Genomic DNA, 25,129 nt, shown 5'->3' with positions numbered 1-25,129 from the left:
GTGATGGACAATCAAATAAGACGGGGCGGCGTCGGCTCAAACTGCTTTTTCTTGGACAAATTTGAGGATATTAAAGCCGCCTAATCTAAATGGATCTCCCTTTGTCGTACCCCTGAGCCCTCATTGCCCTCATCTTCCGCACTCGGTCCCTAGCTCTGCCTGCTCAGTTCAAACCTTTTTATCCATCCATCGCCCCTGGGTGTGAAGAGCACACAGCCCAGAACAGAGCCCAGCACAGCAGCACTTCTCCTCTAGTGACTCTTTTCTGGGCTTTGGATGTAACAGCCGTGGGCCTCACTCAAAAGTAATATCATGAATTGAGATATATTTCCAGCCCATCCAGCAGTGCAGCACAGTAGCAAGCATCATACTTTTGGGTCACTGTTTTTTTTAAATTTTTTTTACTCCTCTATTAAATTATGGTAGAAGCAAACAGATTACTGATGTTACAGCAGGGGTGTCAAACTCCAGTCTTTGAGGAGCCGACATCCTGCGACTTTTAGACGTGTCCACGGTTCAACACTCCTGAATAAAATGGCTAAATTACCTCCACAGCTTGCAGTCCGGTTCTACATGAGGATGCCAATGATTTCATAATGTGATTCAGGCATGTTGAAGCCAAGATGCATCTAAACGTCGCACGACAACAGCCCTTCAGGGCTTGAGTTTGACACTTGTGTGTTGCAGAGTATGTGGAAACTATAGTGCAGAGCTGTTCCAAATCCAGTCCTCAAGAGCCTGTGTCCTGCACGTTTTAGATGCCTCCATCATTCAGTGCACTTGAATCAAATAAAGGGCTGCTTACCAGGCCTCCATAGAACATGGTAAGACACTGAGAATGTAATTGAATCATTAATCCAGCTTTGTTCCAGCAGGGACACATCGAAGACATGCGGGACACCAACTTTCATTGGTGTAGCATTGGTGTACTGTATTGGTCTAAAGGATAATTTAACAAAAAGATGACTTATTATGAACACTCACTTCTTTAAACTGGTTAAACCCGGTTTCACAATTACTTGAATACTTTAGCTGAATTGAAATTTTATATTGCCTTAGTCGGCAACAAATAACTGACCAGTGAGTCAAAGGAACAGGTAGACTAGAGGCAGTGCAGTCTTACTGCAAACAGCCTGAGAAGGCAGCAGTTTCCACTTTCTCTTGCATCTCACTACAAGGATGTAGAACCATAACTTTTTGCCTTTGACCTTATTTTTGTCATTAAAACCTTTAACTGAACCGAGCAAACCGAGCATAAAACATCTGTTTTATGCTCGGTTCTTTCTTTTCATCTCTCCACTTGGAAGTCATTCGTCACAAGGTCAGATACCTCCATCAGTTATTCCAATGGGAGGGAGACTAAGAAAAGAGTCTCTTGAAAGGCCACACAACCACATCCACCCATTCAATGGTCTCATTTAACCTTTGTATTTTATTTATCAAGCACAATTTTAATCTAAACCAAACATAAGACGGTTGAAAAAAGCCATTCCTTAAACATTTGTTGTATTGAAGCAACTTCCCTCTAAACCTGAAAAGTACAAAATGTTTGATGGTTGGGTGCAAAAGGCCAAAACTGCAAAAGAACAAAGTTGCGAATCAACACAACACAAAAAGCCAGAATGCTACACAATAACCTTGGATTTTCTGTGTTTTGTGATGGCAACACATGCTTATAATTGAGTTAGTGCTGCTGCCCATCAGTCTTATCGTACCCCTAAGGGACATACGATGCGTATAAAGTTCTACGCCCTACTTACCTACTGGTCTTCGGAAACAGATGGCCTGTCATGAGCTCATTGAATTCTTTCTTTAAAATACTTGCTGTCTCCCAGCTCATTGACGGAAAACTGTGCAAGCAGCAGTGGGAAAAACTTATTTTATCTTCACAATCTTGGCTGGGAAAGTGGTGGCACCGTCCACATGAAGTCACCTGGGGCATCTTCTCACTTTACCGCACCTGTTCTCTTGGCCTTCCCACATCCACAGAGTGCACAAACACAAGCGGCCGACACAATCCTCTCCAGTCTTTTCTGGCTGGCTTCCTTCCACCACCACTCCTCTCCTGGCAAGCCGTCAGCATTATCACCAAGCCTGAAGTTAATTGCAAGGCTCAGGTAATTGTCTGTGGTGTATACAGACGCGCGGAGGTGGTGCCGGCAGGATGAGCGTCTGTTGAGCCGCAATGAGCACATGCCACCTCTCCGTCCCTTGCTGATTCACCCAGGTTTTGTTGCTTTGGTCAGTGTATTTGTCACAATGTCAGCACTCCTTGTTCCTCCCCACTCCAGTCCACACAGGGGTGAAATCATTCATCTTTCTTTTCTTCTCTCCACTTGGAAGTCATTCATCACAAGGCCAGAGACCTCCATCAATTATTCCAATGGGAGGGAGACTAAGAAAAGAGAGTCTTTTGAAAGGCAAATACATCTTGATTTAATTGGAAAACAGGTAATCCCAGCACAGCGGCGCAGATTTCCCCAAAGATGGAACTTGAGAGATAACTGACCAGAGGAGAGATAATACGCTGAAAATTTAGGAGAAAAACAGACAAAGGAAAGTAGGAAGGAAAATTAAAGTTTTATTGTTTTGAAAGACTGTTTGAAAAGAACAAAAACCTCAAGGAGATTCTGTTGGAAGTTTTTTGGGCGAGCGTTCAAGAAGAAAAACGGAACAGAGTCCTGACTAAGGAATCCATTGGTGGAGGTGAAAAGGGCAGCAAAGGAGGCTTAATCCGTTGACATCCCTTCCTGGTAGCTCCTTATAACGACACGTTCATTCTTTACATCTTGAGCTGATCTCTGCCTCTGATTGTTTTAAAATCCTAGTGTGAGAAGATTCAGAAAAGGAAGACTGAAGGTAAAAACTGTCGTCTCATTCACTGCAACCATTCCATTTCACTTTTTGACGAGGAACAAGACTGATACTTTTAGACAAATGACTGACGTAAACTTTTAGGTGTTTCAAATCAAAGTTTTATGCAGTTGTTTTCAGAAGCCTCCATGTTTTTTGTTGTTGTTGTTGTTGTTGTTGTTTTGCCTTTTTTGCAGGATTCCCCAGTCCATAAATTTCAGTGTGGTAAAAACGTGGGTTTCTTTTGACTCGGTTTTTTAAAACGCCAAATGTTTTAGTATGTATTCTTTCAGGCTCATGTTATTTATTCTCCCAACAGTGGCGCAATGCAGGAATATTTTTTTCCCAGTAGTGGGTAGATTTACATTTTCTGAAGTCCTGTCATGTGTACTGTGTAAAAATGTAGTTTTTTTAAAACAATTTTTTACAGTGGGCTGGTCCAAACAGGAGCCAGACTTGGAAAAAACAGGTATACAGTGTACTATGAAATGATTATTTCATAGGTTTTTTTCTTTATTACTCAACCACTGACCAAACTAATAAGACAAATATGCTGAAACATGTATAGAATGTTTTTTTGTTGTTGTTTTTTTCCACCAAGGAAAGCACATCACAGAAGTGTGTTTGAGGAAAATAGTTGACTGTAATTTGTTTTCAGTGCCTGGTACAACTCTTAATTTTGACCTGTAGCAAATAAAACGCCACAGCTGCAAAAAAAATTGCAACACTCCAGAATATTACCAGCACCTTGTGGCTGATTAAAACCTGAAGACAAAAATCCAATTCTCTGAAGTAAGGCTCTTTTGTGTTAGAAATGTATTTTGTATTCTTGCTGATTATATCACACAAGCATTTTTCCAGTGGCACGTTTTGTGTTTTTTCTTTCTTGAGATGCACAACGTTCACTGATACGTTCTTATGTGCGTGTGTGTGGATATGTGTGCAAGGGAAAAGAAAAGGCAGACTTTTCTTTTCCCTTGAAAAAATTCTTCATGCTTTTCTGTCATACAGCACCATGAAATATGAGATCTCACCATCGACGTGTATAAAAAAAGAAATCTCTAATAGCCTTTCACAGAACATTTTGGGATTTTGGGGGGTTGAATATAGGTGCGCCCTATCCCCCACAAAAAAAAGACACTTGAGCTAAAATGTATGAAATCACTGTTGGGTGAACTTCAGACTTTTTTTTCTATTAGACTTTGACTTGACATTTATGCTGAAAGGTTAAGACACAAAGTTAAATGCCAATTGTTCCAAACTCAGCTCCTATCCATTAATAATACATGGTTATTGGTCCAGAATGCAATTTAAGCTAATGAATATCACCATAATCAGTGCATTTTAATATTTAGAGCCTTGATTGGATATAAATTGATCAACCAATCATTTTGGAAACGAGCTAGGCTTCTTTTTTTTATTATTTATTTATTCTTCTTTCAGCTGGAGCAGACTGAGTTTTTCCCATCAAGGTCATCTTTTGAATTACTGTATTCTCCTCATCTTGTCATTTTCAACTTGCTCTCCCCTTGGGTTCTGCCTGTGGCCTCTGTGCACACTCCCCGCGCTTCCAGCCTTTAGATATGTCAGCACTGAGATGGCACATAATCTATATTTTATAAGGCCTTGATATAATTGGTGGCAGTGAGGGAAGGTCATGCCTTCGGGGGCCTTCTTCTTTCCCCCATTGGTTTCCAAGACGAACTGCTCAAACAACAGCCCTCTAGTCAGGAATGTAGGTTGGAACCGAAGAGGCAGATTAGGCGGTCGGTGCAGCGCCGCTGTTTTAAGGCAAGCGGAGATTCGGAGAGTGCCGAAGTGTAGAAATTATTCAGCATGTATTTACTTTGAAACTTGTGCGTGGGTTTTGATTTATGCAGCACTGAGACACATTCTTGAGTTAGTTCTTAAGCACAACAGCAGTCTGGTTCATTGGACTGATCTTTGGTGTCAGATTTGTGGGAATAAGCCCCTGCATTGAGTTTGCTTTGGTTCGACGCAGAGATCTCAAAGTGAAATGTTTCAAGTCAACTTAAATATAATCGAGTTGTGTTTCATAAGCAAGAGGAGCTTCAGATGATGAAACGTTAAATTTATTTACTTGTTTTATTAAGTGTGAAATGTTGCATTTTTTATATTTCTTTTTTGGGTTTATGCATAAGGGCTGTGCTCATCAGTTTTGCTCTTACAACCTCTTATTTCAGGCAATATTTCCTCCCAGTGCTACACACAGGAATAAGCTGTCCCAGCATCTGTCTCTTGAGTCCCTCAACTTCAACTTTGTAGCAGCTTTAATGAAATTTATTGACATAGATCTAGTAAAATAGCATTACCAAAGCCTTGAAAGCTAATAAAACTGAGTAATCCAAAACAGAAATAAACTGATAATTTTTTATGTCTAAATGGAAGTTGTATTAGATGGCCACTGTTTTTTTTTTTATTTATGTTTTATACGAAATTTCTTTCAGCTTGTTTTTTGGTTCCAGTGTTTTTAACAGTAAGAAAAAATGCAATGTCGATATTGATTTAATGCACATTCACAATAGTATTTTATGCAAGTCTCATATTTTAATGTTGATTCTGAATTAAGATGAAGTAAAGACTCACTTCGGTGTTAAAATTGCAAAATAAAGATGAGATAATGTGAATGCAGGCTCAATCACTTGCAATTTCATTTTCTGTTCCACTTTGCCTTTGGACTCTAATTAGCTGTTAAGCTAATTAAAGCAGCAATTAAAGCTAACTAAATGTAAATGTATTTTTTAGTTAGTTCCTGCCATTAAGATCTAGTCAGGAGATGAACCCAAATGCAAACTACGACCAAAATTCATCGTATTAATGGCTAGTTTTAAAAACAGCAAATGGTAAACAAAATGTAATCTAATTTAAAAACAAAAGAATACCTTATGCAGACATCTTGAACCAAACATGACTTCAGGTTTAGGTTGTATATTATGTACATTATATGAGGTATCTCAAAATGTAATTATTTTTTTAACATATAAAATATTTTGCGGTTTGGTTTATCTTGAGATTATATTGGGTATGCTTCCGTACCAGATCTGTAGAAAGATGAATCTGGTGCTTTATTAGCTTAAAGCTATTTAGCTTTGTATGTTCATTTGACACATTACATTTGACTATCACCAAAAACTGTCATCTCAAATATATCAACCCAAACAGAGCAGGAACGGCCAGAAATGAGGGCTGATTACTTGTAAGTTTCTTTGTTAAAGCTTAGAAACTAACCCTAATTATATATGAAACACTAATGTTCTGTAAAATATAGACCTTTTGTTCCTAATAAAAAAGCAAGCAAAGTATATTTGCATACAAAGTTATAAAACACTCATATGTACATTCATATGTCTGGTGTCTTATAAAGATTGATCTGTGTATCTTCCTGTAGATGTTAGTTTTATTTTTTTCAATAAACTAAAACACAAAGAAACATAAAAAAAAACATCATGTCAGGTTTTAAATATTGGGTAACAGGTTAAGTTTGTCAAGTTTAAGTTTAACTTATCACTCTTAGGTATGAATATATATATATATATATATATATATATATATATATATATATATATATATATATTACTAACTTTGTATTTATTACCAAAGATGGAGTAGCTTTCAACAAATAACCAATTTTCTCCTGGGGATCAATAAACTACATTCTATTCTATTCTATTAGGAAGCCAACAAACATAATCCAACTGCAATTTTTTTTTTTATATATATATTTTTTTGGCTCTAGTGGCCTCTATTTGATAGTTAATTGACAGGAAAGTGGGTAATGAGAGAAGGTGGAAGACATGCAGCAAAGGTCACCAAGGCCGGGAATCGAACCTGCAACAGCTGCGTCGAGGACTAAGGCCTCCATATGTGGGTTGATTTCAAGCATTTTAGAAATGTTTAACGACAATATTTTCCTGTAAATCATGTTTATCATTATAAATTAATCATGAAATACACTTTTAAAATATCAAAGTAAAACTTTAACTTTCAAAGATGCTTGTTTCATATATATATATATATAAAAAATATGTATAAATATATATATATATATATATATATATATATATATTTATTTATTTTTATTTTGTTTTTACATTCACTTACAATCCTCAAGTTTCTCCTGGCATTTCCACATGATCAGGATGCGTCAGCGGCAGCAGTGGTATTAATTCATGCTGCTTGAAGAACAGATGATAAAACACACCAAAGATCCTGCCCCCCACAACCCTATTTATCAGCGGCTCCTGGTCCGAGCTGCTCATCCTCGGAGGTTGGTGAAGGGCATCTACAGCCCATCATTTCACCAGCTTTGTCATCGCCCCCCCCTTCCGGCTCTCGCCACTCTTCTCCCTCCTGGGAGACGGAATGAACAGCTAACGCTGACATGTTGGCTCCTATGCCTTTGTCCTTTTTGTTCAATGACATCAATCAGGCTCAGCCAATTGTAATCCATTGCGAGATTTTGTAGACACTCTTATTTTGCTCGCATTTCACACTTGAAGACGCATGTAAATGACAACAAGCGAGCTGCCACACGTCGACTCGCCCTGAGCATTGACCCGGTGATGTCCCTGCACTTTAGCGGCGCTCCTCCGACTAAAAGGGTAAACCATCGTAGCCCTTCCTGTCACATCACTTTCTGGTATTGAATAGTTTTCAGCTTTGTCGTTTTCCACGACTCTCATTTCCTGAGTGCTTTCCTCTCTTCCTCCTTTCTCTTTTGAGTGTCAGCTTGTATTGAACTCGTTGAATGTCAACCGAGTCTGGCATGACTCGAGGCTCTCGAATGCGTGACATACAGTGAAACTTTGATGTGATATACATAAAGAAAGCCATTTGAGAAAAGAGCGTGCACCACTGCTTTGATTTTTAAGAACTCGCTGCCGTGTCAAAGAATCGCCTGTTCATTAAACAAATTCGAGAAAGAAGAATATAGATGATATTAACAATATTTAAAGAAAGAAGGGGATGCATTATGTTTGACTTGTGGGTACATTTGTATTATTATTGCTAGAAAGGTCCTAAATCCCTGTTTTACTGTTTGTGTTCATTTGTTGCCCTTTATCATACTTGCTGTTTTCAGCTTAGGTGCAGTTTGCATTAAGGAGGTTTGAATCTGGCGTTTTATCGGCTTTTCCTTTCCATGAGTTTGTGTCTAAACGCCTTGCAGTGTAAATACACACAATGTTCACAGAACCACTTCTGTTTTCAGCCAGAACTGAAGATAACTATTCAGGCTCAATTATTATTCAATGCTCAGTCCGTACCGGCAATAGTAATCGCATTTAGGGAGGGTTTTAATTTATTTCTGCACAATGATTAATTGCATGGAATTGCTCTAGCCACTTCCTGTGTTCAACGACAGTTAATTGGCTGACAACATTGGATGAGATAATTGATACAGCTGGGGGCAGGGCATGGTGACAAAGGAGATGGGGGAGGCTCAGGCTGCAGGTTCCTGGTGAGAGTTCCTGCCTGGTGAGAGTTCCTGCCTGGTGTACAACAAAATAAAACCCTGCCTGAAGTCCGAAGGTTTGTTTTAGACCAAATAAAACTCATGGGGGTTGGAGACCAACCTTGGGTGGATGAATGAGGATTCCTTTGATCAAGTGCAGCACAAGCGTCTCTGTCAGAGGCTGTGGAGTTTGAGTTGTTTGTCTTTGGAGGTAGTTTAAGGTCGACTGGACCCCATCACTCATTGGGCCTTTTTTCCCACTCTATACCTGACCTGATCAAAGCGAACCCTTCAAAGCTCCTCTATAATGTGCTATGCTCAATTTAATTGTTCAGCTTTGTCTCGAGTGCATGGAATTGTTCTGTGTATTTACCCTACGTCCATTTGTCAGGAGTTCTTTATTACCATCAGGAGCTGTGTAAGCCTAACTTAAACATCTGAGTCTGAGTTTTTCAGAAAAAAAAATTTAAATTGAACATTGTGCTGCTTAAAACAAAGTGCTATTTTTTCTGGACATTATTCTGCAAAATCATAAAATGTCTGCCATGATTTCAGATTATTTAGGGATTCTACAGTGAAACAATTAAACAGATTACTATAGAAGCATGCTAATATGTAAGTATTTTCTCCTTGTAAGACTTTGCAGTAGGTAAAATCCAATTGCTTCATTGAATTTTAACTGAGCAAATAGCTAAAAAAATCTTCATAGATTATGGCTTGATTTTGATAATCACCACTTAGTTCTTATTTATTTCACTCACTTTTAGTGAGATTCTTTAAATTAGTTCAAAAAGCTCTAAATGAGAACAAACTGTGATGTAAGCCGTCTCTGTTTAAGTTGTGTTTATTTTTAGACGGCGGAGATCAAAGTGGACATCTCTGCCCCCTTAATTCCAGCAGAACGGGGCTTTCGAGGCTGACAGAGAGGCAGTGATTCATAGTTCAGCCCAGAGTCCCTCTCTCCCCAAGTCCCTCATAATTAAAGTTGAAGCATATGGCATTGTGGCCACGTAAGCACAGAGGTACCTGCTAAACTTGTCTGGCATCCCATTCCAAATTGCCAGCAATGGCCGTCCGTTACCTTATCCCTTAGTGAAGCTAAAATTACAGATGTGTCACCTTGAGCTGTCACAAGCCACATCTGGCAAGCCATCATCATGTCATCTTGACTTATTGATAACTTATTTGTGTGGTTTGCTACAGGTTAGGTATGATTTGTCCAGTTTATCATGCTGGCATTTTAAAGCCCGTACAGTGAAGTAGATTAAATTTTTCCAGTCAAACAAAAAGTTTGTTTGAAATGAGACAAGCAACTACTCAAAGAGATACGGTTGGAGAAAAAGGAAATTGGTTTACAGCTGATTCAAAAGACTGTCAAATTACTTGAACCTTTCTCAATAATCAATATTATTGGTATAATTATTGGAATTATACCAGTAAACTGACTGGGATTTCAAGTGATGTTCAAAGAAAAAAAAAATCAGCTTCACTTTCTTTATGTTTAGAGCGATAAGGCTTAGTCAGTGATGAATAAATGATAGCACGTTGTAATCTAAGATGTCAGGTTCAAGTTTAACTTACCTGTCTGGTACTTAATAATGCACAACACCTTGTAATTGTGTGTATTTCAAAGTTTTTATCAGCGTAAAAAGTTTTGGTGTACAAATCAAATCAAACGGTTTCGGAAAATAAATGAAGATGAGTCATAGTAAAAATAAAATTTGTAAAGATATTTGAGTGGTAAAGTCTTTCAGTCACTACAACATGTTTTCTTTTCCAATCGTCGGTAGACTTTTGTAGACTTTCCTAAGTGTGTCAAAAAGTATTAGATTAGTATAGATCTGTAAAAAAATAAGTCATACAATTGACACATTTAGGAACCTTATGAGGATAACTGAAATGATTTCTAAGTTAGAGCAGAAATTGCCTTTTGTCACCCGAATGCACATACAAAACTACAGAAAAAAAAGTTAAAGTAACAAATATTTCTAGAACATTCAATTATTTAAATCAGTTGAAACACTGACAAATTAGGACAAGTCTATTTTGCAACTACGCACAAAGAAGATAATGGTACGAGGACGTAAAAAAAAAAAAAGTTAAGAGAATGACATGCTCCTGTGATAAAATATAAATTTATCTTGAGGCTTTTTCTACATTGGTGCCAGTAATCAGGAAAGGCTGCAGCTGTAGTGCTTTTTCCTTCAGTGATGACTGGTTCATGTAATCCTTTATTCACTGGCCTTTTTACAAGCAGACAACAGTCCAAGGTCTTAAACAGGTCCTTTTTTTTTCTCCATCAGAGCACCTTAGTCACAGTAAACATTGCTTTTTATAAGCAAGTTTCTCAGGAGAAAAGTCTTTGTAAATAAATATTGCACAACTTTAAAATATGTGGCCCCTTTTGCTGTAGGCTGACAAAAAGAAGAAGCTTCATTGCGTTACATAATCGTGAATATACGAGCGTTCCAGTTGTGGATGCAGCCAATTTTTTCAAATGAAAGTTGCACGAACTTCACTGCAGTCTCTTCAATCGTGCAGCAAATCGACGGCTGACACACAGCTTTATGTAAGTCAGATCATGAAGAATCTGCCTATAATATAAAGATCATTTTAAATATAACACGTATATGGTTGCAATGTGTAGTGGTGAATTGAATAGTAAGGACTATAAAAAATTATCATTATGCTCCATTTTTGATCAAACTTGAACTTAATATATTTAGGGTAAAAAAAATATCTGAAATTTAAAGTAATGTAAACCTCGGCAATTGTGCAGTTTCTCTTTTTATCCTGAGCAGTCTCTGCAGGGCTTTACTAAATTTAAAATGTCCGCCTGGATAGTCTTGCTTATTTTTACACGGTTCTTTAAATGTCCCGTGAGTAAATATATTTGCCCATTTATCCATAACAACTGGAACTTTCAATATCTTGCTAGTTATTTTTGCAATTTACCATCTATTAAAAGAGCGCCCCACAGATTAATTTCACTCCCTGTTACGGCGGGGGTGAAATTACCGTAATAACCCGATACTGGCTGGAAACGTCTCCCCTTCTAGGAACCATAGGAATTTTTCTAATAGCACAAAGTGTGGCAGAATTACGGTACTGCAAATTTTGCTGGATTGCCGGCGCTCCATTTAGGACTAATATGCTACTTCAATACATGTTAACACTTGTGCTGCTAGTGTTGCATCAAAAAGGCTCTGAAACTGATATCTGGCTTGATGCAAATAGCTACAATGTTTACATCTGGAACAGCATGTTGAAATATTGAACTAATGTTTGCATATTTTTCCTGAAGTGGCTTAACAAGAATTTGCCTTGCAGATTTTTCATTTTGGTTCCACTTAATTTTATAAGGACAAAACTAACAGAAGCATTTTTTTTTCGTGTTTAATAGACTTATTGTTTCACTTTGTACATCTTCAAATATCGTGACCAGTGTTTCGGTGGCTCTTTGTGCAATTTTCTCCGGCAGTGACGGCTCTGTCTGTCTGTGTGTGCGTGTGTGTGTGGGGGTGTTCGTGCGTGCGTGCGTGCGTGCGTATGTGTACCTGAGCTCCGCTGGCTGGGGAAGTACACGTGAAACATGGAAGTCCCTGCCGTGTCACTGGAAACGCTACTGGTGAAAGGAATGAACTCAGATTCTACGTAGAAAACCTCACATTCGGTTGACAAAGTAAAATGTCTCAACAATTTAGCGGTTTTGCAAGCCATGCACAAGAAAATAGACTGACATTGTTAAAAATTTATCGCGCAAAATGTGGCAGCGTGTATTGCTAGAGGTGTAGCTGATGAAATGTGAAACGGTAGACCTGAACAACTATTGCAGGCCGAGCTTTAAAACATTTAATAGCCTTGATCACCACCCTCAAAAACTGACGGGGATCAGATCAGGACACGCTTACTTAGAGCTGAATTATGAATAATCTGGCATTATCTGAGGTTGGAAGGTGTGATTTGGATTACATGTTGAACATGTTTAATTTAGACATTAGTATGGCGCCATTTCTTTTTCATTTCTGAAAATTCTTAGAATTAAAAAAAAAAAAGTATCTAAATGAGTCTTATTTCTAGGCCCTATCCCAGTATATTAAAGGAGTCTTATTTTATTTTTGAACATGCTGAATGATGTAATAAAGTGAAATGAATGTATTTTTTTTGTTGTTCAACTCAAATGCTAAAAGAAAAACTTTTGCCTCAAGAGGCTGAGATCTAAAAATGAGTCCTCTACTCACAGCCAGAAAAATAAAGCGATGGCCTTTGGTTGACCGCGGTCTATAACCCTTTTTTTGTTGGGATTATTATGAAACCTCTACATACTTAAAATAATATGAGCAACTGAGAAAATACTTCAATTTATTTATTTATATTTTTCCCAATAATCTTTTTTTTTGTGGATAATCACACAAAGATTACCTCTGGGGCTGTGACCTAACATTTACCGATATTTACTGTTCATCTTTCAGAGATGCATTTCGTTTATCGTTTTTGTTTTAATTTTATTCGATTTGTCAAAAGAAGAAGAAGCAGCAGAACAGTGGTGCATTATAGGTAGTTTCCTTGCTCGATTAATGTATGGGTTTACTAGATAAGTCTGGTTGTTAACCCCTCATATTTCTGCCTTCCCTCTTCTTCTTAAGTTAATCATTCATTCCCAGACTTATCCGGGAGTGAAATGGAGCACAGACGTGGCTAGTTAATGGAGTTCTATGAGCCGTAAGATTACTTTCTTACCTGAGCTCATTCTCATGAATCTTTTTTTTTTTTTTTCTTCCTTTTCGGAGGGGAACGACTAAAATAACAAACCACTTCCCACCAAACCTGCAGACAGAACTATTTAGACAGGCTGTGGTTTCCGTCGCCTCCGCGCTGTCACTGTCAAGATTCGGCAAGCCGTGCATTTGTCTAGTATTCTGTGCCCGGCTTCCCAATGGGACAGAGTCACAAATGTTAACAAGAAAACTCAATTTACATTCCCCAAGCAGTTTATTTTGAACAGCCACAGTAATGCTGGGACTTTTTTCGCTCGTTCTTTTCTCCCTGTGGAAATCACAAGTAATATTGACTTTTTTTTTTTCTTTTCTTCGATTTTTTTTTTCTTCCCCACACAGTTATCTTTAATATGTAAACTGTGCTATCCTGTTTATCATCCCCATGTAAATGTAGGTGTCGCAATGTTTGATGCTGTTGAATGGATCCCCTCTGATTCATAAATGTTTCGCATTGAAATGGACACACTTCTCAGCTAAAGTTTGGTAATGTAAGCAAGTTGATTTTTTTTATAATTATAAAACGGAACATAAATCTCCATAAGTAATTATTCAAAAAATGTTTCCACCTTCTAAAAATGTAATTATTGTCTCCAAACCTGGGCCAATAAAGGACGGACTAAATTTATCGAAGTTTATTACAATCACTGTTGATCTTCATTTAGGAATTACTGAGTCAAATTCTTCTATCATTGTTGTTTTCCTTCTGGTAGCCTTGTTAGCGGAGAGACTTCTTGCTTCTAATAGAGGCTTTATTTTAAACTGCAACTCCATGAATAGCGATTAAATGTCAAGGTTTCATTAGATTCAGCGTTGGTTTATAAGTCTGGTGAAGTGCTGAGAATGAGGCTTTTCTCTAATTGCACAGTAAAGTCTAAAAATTGATAAAGTGCTAAAATATGTGACGATTCACATGTGCCGAACAACTGAAGGAACTCATCCTCCCCGCATCTTGCTGGGTTTTTTTTTTATTTTTGTCTTAATCCTATTTTGGTTCAGATGAAAACAAATAGCAGACATCTGCAAGATCAAACAGGAAAAACTCTACTTGAGAACTGAGCTGTGATCCTCAAGGCTGGATTCACTTCCCAGCAGACTTACTTCTCAGAGAGCTAAAATATTGATTTGAATTTATTTTGATTTATGTAACTGCTACACTGTATGCATGCAAAGACCGACTCTGTCCCATCAATATGAGGATAAAGCTCAGGCCAGCCTTCCTCATTGTTTAGATTTACGGTGTACTCATTTTCCATAAACTACCTCTAAGGAAATTATTTCCGTAAATAATGAAAAATCCCCTTTGTAACGGGGATATTTGAGGCCGTAGTAGTTTCTTGACCACACTCCCTTTTTTATGAAGAGCCTTTTTTTTTTTTTTTTTTTTTAGCCTTTTTTTTTTTTAGCCAACTGCTAAAACCAGTTGGCTACAATTACATTGATTGGCTCTGAACAGTGGCAGTTCCTGTGGCAGTTCATGAATTTATTAAATGCATGAGAGCTGAACACTCTTTACTTTTAAGGACACATCCTTTAACTTGTAATGATGCACATCATTTTCATAGAAAAAACATCCAGTACGGCTTAGTACGTGCACATGCCAAACAAATGCAGCATTGTTTTAATCCTGAACACATGCCTAATGTATGGGCGTGTGTGTGTGCGTGCGTGTGTATGCGTGTGTGTGTAACTAAATGTGCAATGCAACGTTCCAAGAAGTGGTCGCAAGTAATCGCAGCACAAAATGGAGGACTCCCAGCTACCGCTAAACTTTGACGTTGGGAACTTTACGGCTTCTCACACAGCTACAGTGGAGGAGGAAAGGTGGATGAAGCCAAAATGCAAAATCGCATTTTCATCAGTAGTAATTGTTTCTGCTTCCAACTGAATGAATCGACTAATCAAACAATATTGAGCTGAACGTAAACGTCACAGATACTAGCTAACGTCCAGATGTCGCATTCGATCCAAAACGCTTCACCACACAGCTGGTAATCTTACTTTACTAATGTTTTTGTTGGCCAATTATAAATATACTATGTTCATATTTAAAATTTAAATACAAAGAGAAAAGTAGAAATAACATACCAGCTGTTATTCACAGGAGAAAACTGAGGACAAATTTATTTCTGTAATATTAATCAATATTTGTTTTTCAGACATATATGTTCGTGTCACCGGTAGCATTTGCTTTGCTTGCCTCTACATGTCACGTTTTCAGCTTTTGGCTACACAAAGGTGAACATTTTTATCAGAGGTGTTTTTGCTACTTCAAAATGTTGTTAAACTAGGAAGCGTGACACATTTGCAGCTACAGGCTAAACACTGAAGCCCCCTCAACTCTTATGACTAAAAGGAATAAGCAGCATTACGATGATTGGTGTGTTTATCAACAGTTTGTTAAAAACAGAATGTAGAAGCAAGAATTATGCACTATTCAAACAGAGATTCTGAAAATCATATTACGTATTTTATTTACCTTCTATGTTTACAGTCTGTGAAAAGGTATAAGTTAACTTGTAACAGATAAGACTGTTGTATAAATTACATTTTACATTTATTGTTTACATTTAATTTCTTTAAAAAAAAAAAAAGTAACCTTGAAAATTAAAACATGTAAAATGTAATTTAGCTTAATCTTGTTGTTTAAAGTATTTGCTGGTTTTTGATGGCATGTTTGACCCATATTGCCATATTCAGTCCCCCAGCTGTTGAAAAAGCCCAGAAGCAATGATCTGTTTGACACTCACTCTACTTTAATTACACAAGAAGTCAAGGAACTTGACAGAGTAATGTGATCGTGCAAAACTGTTTGAAACTAAAAAATTAAAAAAAATATCTGACACTCTCGAAACATTTCCATCTGGAATGTCGCAGCGCGTAAACAGAGAAGATGCTGAAGTGTTGCTACGGTGATGTTGTACGACGACCACATTTGTTCTATCCGGTTAAAAGCAAACAATACTTATTTATTTGTTGCCTTTTATCTTTTTCTCTGCACGGTTCTGATGAGGCACTTCTACGCCTCGCGTTCCTACAAAAGGAACCGGTTGTCACACAGGACACAGCCCTAAAAAAACGCTGCTTCTGTCTGAGGCTCGGCCAGCAGCTGTACAGGGAGAGAAAGTGAACTTGGGATGTTTGCAAAGTGAAGTTCAGTCAAATTAATCATTCTGTCAGACAATGAGAGCAGAGTACCCCAGGGCTAAAAGGGAGACAAGGCCTTTCAGCAAGAAGAAGAATATGCTGTGCTACTGTATGTGTTTGGGGCTTGTTATTCGTTTTCACTAAAGGAGGCGGAGATGGGGACGGCGAGGCTTATGTAGTGGTGTGCTTTCACTTTCCGTACACTGGTGAATAGATCTACCGGGCCGGGGAGCCATTTCCCATAAGAGGGGATAAATGTATGTACCTGAAGGTGAGGACAATGCAGGAGCATCACATTTAGAGCCTTATTCATCAAGTTCATAGGTGGTGTCAGGCCTCTGCCAAACGTTGCGTTTTTAGAGCAGTGTTGACGGAGAAACCGTTGCGCTCTCCCCGTATATGTTCATGTCTAGTTTGTGTCCGTTAGGACGTGCGTGTCCTCCAGGGAGAACCGCACCAGATCCGGCTGCAGTGTTAACAGAATTTGTCCAACTTTCATTTGACTTAGAACGGTAATCTAAACCTTTACATAAGCGTCTGAGATAATTACACACTCTTTCTGAGGTTCGTGCTAATAACTGGTCCTGTAATTATAAGCTTGTCCCCAGGAGTCAATCATTTCTTGAATGGTTACATATCAGGTTTTTGTCCTAATGAGGTTCTTTTAGTCATGCAGTTCAAACTCGAGCTCATAAGAAGTTCAACATTAAAATCTCCATCACAGTTGATGTATTAGGGATATAAAATTTGATTTTACAACTTTTTTAATTAAATACTTTTAAACAATGTCCGCAGTTCTCCAAAATTAACAAGGCTCACTAAAGCCTTTTTATTTTTTCTATTTTGTTAAAAATGATTCAATTGCTCAAAATCCAAAAATAAAAATGCACCACGACACAGATGTCTTTAAATATAGGCCATAAAGTAAACCATTAATTGTATTATTCTCTAAATATCTAGTTATGTTTTTAAATGTGGGTTCTTTCACATGTAGGTAATAAATAAAATTAAAATTAGTGAGTTATTACCAAATAAGACAATGTTTGTCTGAGCCTTTTGGGTACAGGACACATTTATTGTCATTGTTTTTATTATTATTATTTATTTAGCTTTAATGCAATTTTGAAAGAAAAAAACATGAACTTGGACACATTTGACTTTTTTTTTTACATGCAAATCTTTGATAACAGTCCAACACTTTTAAGAAGCATGACCTCCCCAATGTATTCTCCCAAAAGGATTCCTTCATTTTCGTAAGGGACCTGAAATCTGCAAAAACTATAGCCATATAGAGAGCATAAAATATTTTACAATCTACAAATTTTACTGATAGTTGCAGGGGAAAAAAGGTAAGAAAATCATAAACAAAGCATGTTGCTGATTTTTTTTTTTTCTCTTTCTCTGCCAAAATTACAAGCGGCTTTCAGGGGAGAGAACTTTCTCTGATCTTCATAACTCAAACAACTTGCATCCTTTTTATAATATGAAGCTATTTGCTCTGGCTTTGATTTGGATGACTATATAAATATGGATTATATTAAATACATAACGCCTCTAAACAAGATTGGAGGAGCTACTTAATGGCCCTTACAGAAATAGACACATAAGTTGTGACTTGCAGATATTTAGCACCTGCAGTAAAATGTATACATTTTCCCTCTGGGATAAGGATCTTTTAAATGTATTTTCCTTTTTATTAATGGATGAATTTTATCTTACCGTCATCCATACCATCATGTCCATAACGAGTGGGTCTCGTATCTATCGTAAGACAATGCAGCCGTTGCACGCATTTACACCTAAAGGGAAATTAAAAAGACCAATTAACCTAAGATGCAGATTTTTGGACTGTGGGAGGAAATTAGTTTCCACAGAGAACCCACTCGATGCAGAATTACCCCAGGGTAAGATTTGAACTTTAAACCTTGTTGAGGCAATGCAAGGTTGGGAACAACTGAACAATCACAGCTGCAATACTTCAATTTATCATATTAACTTTTTCATCTTTCTGGTCATTTATGCACCAAATTTAATTTCCCAAAAAATAAACATTAAGACTTCCTTTCTCATTCTGCCGGCAACTGATGCATCTTCATTTTTGTGACACGCACACAAACCACCACCCATCACTGCAAATGGCAGACATCTTCCTTTCTTTATTCATCATCATTCGTTCCTCTCTCACTTTTTCACATGGCCCATGTACCTTTAAAGCTCTGCTTTTCAGTATGCCTCACACATCGATTTATCTCACTCACACACACCCAGAAAAAAAAAAGAAAAAGAAAATCTCTAAAATGCACATACACACAAAGTTCTTATCTTTTGCTTCCTTTCATCTATTTTCCCCTTCCCTTCTTCCGTTTCTGTGGTTGGAGGACGGCTGTCTCCACCACCAGCATCATTCAGATCCCTTCTGGATGTGGTTGTGAACACGGTGGGGGCAGTCAGAGTGATATATGGCCGTAATCCCACCGCTGCAGCATGACACGGCTGTCAGTTGCCATGGGAGACTACATGATTTATACTTTGCTGCTGTGCTTATGGTTTGATAAAAGTGATGTTAAGGGCCTGTTCCTGCAGCTGACAGCATCATTATCCGCTAAGCCATACAATAAATGTTGCATTGAATTTATTTTTATTGTTTTTTTTCTCCACAAGTTTGATATTTTAAAATAACTACTCTTAATGTTTGGTAAGGGTCTGTGTTCTACGTACTTAATTAGAATTTTTTGTCATCAAACACTCTTGGTTCCCTTCTGCTGCTATTTCTGCTGTGTGGCATCGCGGGATGCGTTTCATACGCCGTTGACTTTGATTTTATAAGGTCGTTGGTCAAAGTGGCACAAAGCGTGTATAATACTTGAAGAATGAGCAGTGCTTCAAAATGAAAAAACATTTATACATGGGTGACTTCTTTGCACTGACGAGGTAGGTGTTATTGATTTCAGCAGGGAAAATATTGTCAAATAAGACCAAATCAATACAGATAATATACAGGGCTGTAAAAACAGCGTAAAGGCAACATGAAGCATAAGATAACACTATTTCCGAGTGTTGTGAGGTGTTTTTAGTCTTTGTAAATTTAGTAACCAACAATACAGTGAGCACTTTAAAATATTTAAATAAGCTTTTATATATATATATATATATATATATATATATATATATATATATATATATATATATATATATATATATATATATATATATATATATATATATGTCCTGATCTATTTACTAAAGCTAAGGGGGACTATGATCCAAAATTCACTTTTTGGCCCATTTTTGCACTTGATTGATTTGGGTCTGTACTGATTCTAGGAAAGCCATCCAGCCATTTTCTGGCAATGGGTTAATGGTTTTTGGTGTCTGGTTTCAACACCAAAAGTTGACTTATGATGACGTGACAATCAGTTGGCCAGTTGGTTTTATGACTGCATGCGCTTGTACAATGGCTGCTGGAAAAGACAAGTATTTTCTTGTTGGAAACTGTTGCTGCATCTTTGATTATTGTGCAGAACTTTGTGTAGCCTACACACTTGTCCTAACGTATTTAAAAGGAAGCGTAGTAGCTCTCTTTGTAAAAGTATGTCTTTGTATTATAATTAAATTTTGTCGACAATGACCTAAAAATGATATATTTTTGTTTTGTTCCGGATCATGTAAAATTTTAATTTGAAACGACGCATCAAAAAAGACTGCAGCTCGCTCTTTAAAACGCACGTAGCTTGCAGGAGAATATATCTCTGCTTTTGCTCGTTTTGCTTTGTTTTTGGTCTTTACCATCTCATCAGAGAGTTATGTGCAGCAGCTTCTTACGCTGCCAACTCCTCCACATGATTATGGATCATTAATTTTTGCCGTCTGCTTTTTTATTCAGACCGGGTAATGCAATGTCAGTTTTAGACTTTTTAGACTTTTCTCTTAGTGGGGACGCTACAAAAACAATAACACAAAAGATTAAAAAAAAAACAATGAATTGAAAACCAAAACCCAAATGGGATTTAATGAAGCTCCTCCGGTGAAGTAAGAAAAAAATTTAAAAGCCAGATTATTTGTGGAATAATAAAGGCAAGAAATGCCTCACACACTGCTGCGCTATTTTTACACTTTTTTTTTGTTTTTTACACTACAAACATGTGGCTTTCTAGATAAACTTACAGAGCTTTCAGCCAAGAGAACCATGGTAACACAGGAGCTGTAGCTCAGGGGTGAGAAGCTGTTGACAAAAAACGATTAGGTAAGCACAGATTTTACAGAAGATTGGCAAGAAGAAAGTCACTGTTGAAAAAAAGTTATGAGAAGTCCATTTTGCATATTACCACAAGCCACAGGGACAGACGTGGCAGAAAGTATGGGATCAGGTGAAGACAAAGTTGAAAAATTTTGAGCTATGTGCAAAGCACTGCAACAAGGAATCTGGTCAGTCATTAAGCAAATGGACAGGGATTTTACTTATTTACATTAAATAAAATCCCAATAAAATTGAAGTTGATGGTTCTAACTTGACAAAATTGGGAAAAAAAACTCAAAGGGTACGACTGCTTTTGCGAGGCAGTTTATGCGAGTGCAATTTAAATGCATTTATACACTTTCATTTACATCTAACATTACAACATTGCGTCTAATCAGCCGTCTGCATCTTTATTTCTCAATAGATTTTACTATAATCTCATAAATTTTTGTTTCTCGAGTTAAACTCCTGATAACATTCCCCCTTTGATCCAACTCTAAGTTATGTCTCATGTCATCTTGTAAAGTAAACATGAAATGTGTGTCCAACCTTTGATCTAACACTGAAGCTTGCAACCTCCACCACTACTACCAAGCAGAAAATAAAACATTAATACTCAGCTGGAGGTTTGGAGATTTTTATTTATTCCCCCCCCGGCTGAATTTACTCATGGGGAAGAACACCACCTTAAAGCCTGCAACAGTATGGCTCTGAGGGAACTGTATCCATGTTAACGTTTGTTTGTTGCTTTTTTTTTTTTTTTCAAACCTACAGGTATGGTGAACTACAGTGAGGTGTCTGGCTATCCCCTTGTCCAGCATTGGAGTCTGCGCTCTGTGTTGTACCATGTCAAACTCAACCAGTGGGTCCTGTCTCAAGGTAGATCACTCAGTTCTGTTTGTTGTTATGCCGTGTATGTGAGCGTTCTGAGATTGACAAAATAACATTTTATGTAACATTAAGTTCTGTTTCATCCATGAATTATGTAGCTGCAATGCTCTGTTTACAATTTACGAGTGTCTTCAGTTGGTTTGCACGCCATGTAATTGTGTATAATTATGTAGCATGCGTTTGACATGCCGAGGTGAGGAACTCTGTTGGTATAGACAGATCATTTGGATATTGCAGCATGATATTAAGAATCATTACATTGGGTTGCTACTGTGCCATTTTGATTGTATTGATTTAAATTAAAATCTTGCCATTGATTTTAGCTGGAGATCAAATTGCATGTGCTGCAGTATAAAATGGACCAAAAGGCGGTGATAGAGTGTTGTTTATTTATAGCATCTAAATATCATAATACATTTAAAGGCAGAATGAGATGGAAGAAATAACATAAGTGTTACTGTACTTTTATGTTAAAGGAAAACGTTCTTCAGTCTGCACAAAGACAAACACAGTCATATATTATTGAACACATCATAATTATAAAGCCATGTCAAGGTTAGCCTCTTAACACAAAAGCTTGGCTCTTTTATTTTTCATTTTGATGATGGAAATCGTACACCACTTTCTTTTGATCATACATGGCATTTTCTGGCTGTTTTTAAAAAGAATTATTCACAGTTAAAGTAAAAAAAAAATGCACATAAACTCTTGAGATCTAAATGTAGGTCCAGCAAACTATTACATTACCTGTTCTGAGCAACGTAATTATAATACACAGCGATAAAATACGTGGTCACAGTTTACAAGAAAAAGGCTTCACATTCAAACATTTCTTAGCCTTACAAATATTCAATGTAGCTGTGAAATCACTCATCACAGTTATTGTGGAAACATGCTGCGGGTAAATGTATGTAAAAAAAAAATAAATAAAAAATGCTTGTATGCGTCAGTGTAAAAGAAAACCACAATATGCTCACGGAGCACATTCAAACAAGAGGGACATGAAGCTGCAAGCACATTATCTGTTTACTCTTGCAGCCACAATTGCAGCTCCTTACCTGACTGTGTAATAAGTCCTAATACCTTTTAATATCTGACTTGTCTAGAGGCAAAAGAGTAATGTGTCTAACCAAAATGAAAATTAAACTACATAAACATGTTCTTTCTCTGAGGAAGCCTGCTCTGAATAGCAAAGATTCACATAAAAAAATAAAGGTGCTTTTTATGATGCGCTGAACCCGGGGCTTGGTAATGGGGTGCTAAAGTTTAAAAGTAAGGTTATTGCCTTGCAAGAAAAGGAAATAGAAACACACAACAGGCTGTGCCTGGGGAAATGGGTGCTTCAAACGGCTTTATACACTGTATAATAGAGGGGAGCTGTGGAAGTGTCAGAGTGGGATGAGTGATGATTAAAGTGGGATGGGACTTGCCATCTCCTGTGTCAAAAATAAATTCATCCTTAAAGACTTTTTTTTTTCCCAGATCAGTTGTCATTACTGGCATTAAAGCGATTTTCCACTGAACACTGAAGTTTATCTTCTTTATTCAAGTTTCCCTCTGCACTTCCCTGCTGCTTTGATATGCAGCGTGTCTCTCTATAAAGAAAAGCACAAACAATCGGTGTGGTTTTGTTCCGGATTTACGTTTGTGTAGGTTCAGCCGTTTCCTTAGATGAACTCTTCTTTTAAATAAACGCAGTATAGTCATCGGTATTTTCATGTTTCATGTCAAAAGCCTCTTTCACAAAACAGAAGACGTGCTCTCAGTGGCCGTTCATTCATTGAAAACAAGTCAACCTGGTGACATCCTGCATCTATGAGAGCTTTTAAAAATCCACCTGGCATCAGAGAACCAAAGATTTGTAGTAGTCGATGCATTTCACAGATAAGCACATCACATATCACAGCACACAGCAGATCACACCTCGTTAAGTTTCTATTTTAAATCTTAAACTATCCTCGGCTGATTAGTTGTTTCTTAAAGCACTTCAGCGATGCTCGTCCAGTGAGCTCTTAGAAGTGGAGAGCGTGTACGTCAAATATTCGTCTCAGATGTGAGTTGACATGGTGCTGAGACTACCTCGCTCATTAGAGACGTAGCAGCACAACAGTGTAACACCACCCTACCACAACCACACTCTCAAGGCAGAAATGTAGTGGGAAAAGAATGAACTTTGACTCAATTTTTTTATTTCACAAATTCGAGGAGGGGCTCAGTGACTTGGCAGTTAACTGTTTTTTTTTTTTTGTTTGTTTTTGTGGAGCTTTCCACAAAACTACAGAAAATCACTACACAGATTCTCTGAAATGTCTCACCAAACAGTATAAACAGTATATAGGGACGCAGTTAATTTCATGGCATCTGTGGAAAAAAAAGTACAACTATAAAAATAATAGTGTTCTTGTAGGAGAAAGTATATCTAAATAAAACTAGAAAAACAACCTAAAGTTGGTAAGAAAAGAAAAATACTCTATATTATTGCATGTTAAAATGGAAACAGATTGTTGACTTGAATGGCGTGTAGCTATAAATAGTTGCATGTTCATTATCATTCTTTTGTTTTTTCACTGCATCTGATCACCTGCCATGTATTTTAAAGCTTTTTCTCTGTAAGATTGAAGCATCCTGTCAGTGAAGATGGTCACCATGACTGGGATTTAGTAAAGTAGTTTAGTAAGCTCTTTTAGCAGCTGAAATGTCAGGGATGACAATTGTCTTACACGTCTCTTACTGCTAAACTTGTTTCATGAAGAAAAAAATTACGACTTTTTGCGAGTGGTTCTCAAAGGGTGAAGCGCAATCTTCTGAAATATTGCATTCAGACTGACTGTAAATGTCTTCCAATAATCCTAATTTTTTCCACGTCTTTAATGTATTTTTTCTGAAATCCCTCATAAATAGTTTCTCACCTGATGAGTGCAGCCACTCCTCTATAAATACAGCCATGACACCTCTAATGCATTTCCAGTGGTGTTGCTCTGGTTTGAAAGTGTCTGTGATGTCTGGCTGAGGACACACTTCCTATTTTCTCCTCCCTCAGAAGCGACTCAAAAGCCTCCATCCTTTCTTCCTCTTTTAAGTCCCATTTCCCACTTTAGCTCATCATATTTCAACAGGCACTGGAGGGGCGAGCCTACTGATTTTTACATCTGATAGCAAAGCCCCCATCTCTCATCCGCACTATGCTCTCTGTCTCTCACTTCAGCAGTCTCCTAATTTAATTTCGGAGGAGAAGTTAGGGCGAGTGAAGCGTGAGCTGTGAGATATTAATACTGCTTCCCCTGAAAATCAGAATGATAAACTGCTAGTGCAGTTTTGCTTTCCAATATTTGCTGAGCAAGAATTTCGCCGAGCATATGGACGTTCTGTTATAGTCTGATCAATGTAGCATTTGAAACATATCTTTGCAAGCCTTTTATGTCCTTGTTCCTCCCCGCTCGTTGAGTTCACTCGTCTCTAATCAGATAATGGCACGCTCTTAGCTTGTGAAAACACACGTTTCTTGATTAGTTATTTTTGCAATTAGTTCATATACATTCAAACTAAATCAGTCCGTTCTTTACAGTGCTTTTGCTCTCATTTTCAAACTCTTTTCAATTTGTTTTACTCATTTTGTTTCTACAATATACACTAGTTCCAATATTGGGCAGTATGTCTGGTAGCTGAACCTGTTTTTTTGTTTAGTTTAGTTTTGTTTTTCCCCAACCCTGGTCCTGAAGGTACATTTCCCTGCATATTTTACCTGGTAAAATA

At 37.5% G+C, this 25,129-nt stretch overlaps 1 protein-coding gene across 5 annotated transcripts in view; it reads left to right on the top strand.

The window, feature by feature from the left end:
• Positions 1-25,129, top strand: part of astn1 (astrotactin 1) — a 357,456-nt gene that overhangs the window by 171,378 nt on the left and 160,949 nt on the right. For all 5 annotated transcript variants that reach the window (XM_081598137.1, XM_081598141.1, XM_081598140.1 and 2 more), the window contains one exon: positions 21,260-21,364. In XM_081598137.1, coding sequence (XP_081454263.1) covers positions 21,260-21,364 — 105 coding nt within the window. The remainder of the gene's footprint in view (positions 1-21,259; positions 21,365-25,129) is intronic.

The sequence above is a fragment of the Poecilia reticulata genome, chromosome 17, assembly GCF_904066995.2.
Source record: "Poecilia reticulata chromosome 17, P_reticulata-male-v2, whole genome shotgun sequence".
In the NCBI taxonomy this organism is placed as follows: Eukaryota; Metazoa; Chordata; class Actinopteri; order Cyprinodontiformes; family Poeciliidae; genus Poecilia; species Poecilia reticulata.
Note: the sequence above shows the minus strand (reverse complement) of the source record. Positions and strands in the feature narration are given on the sequence as shown.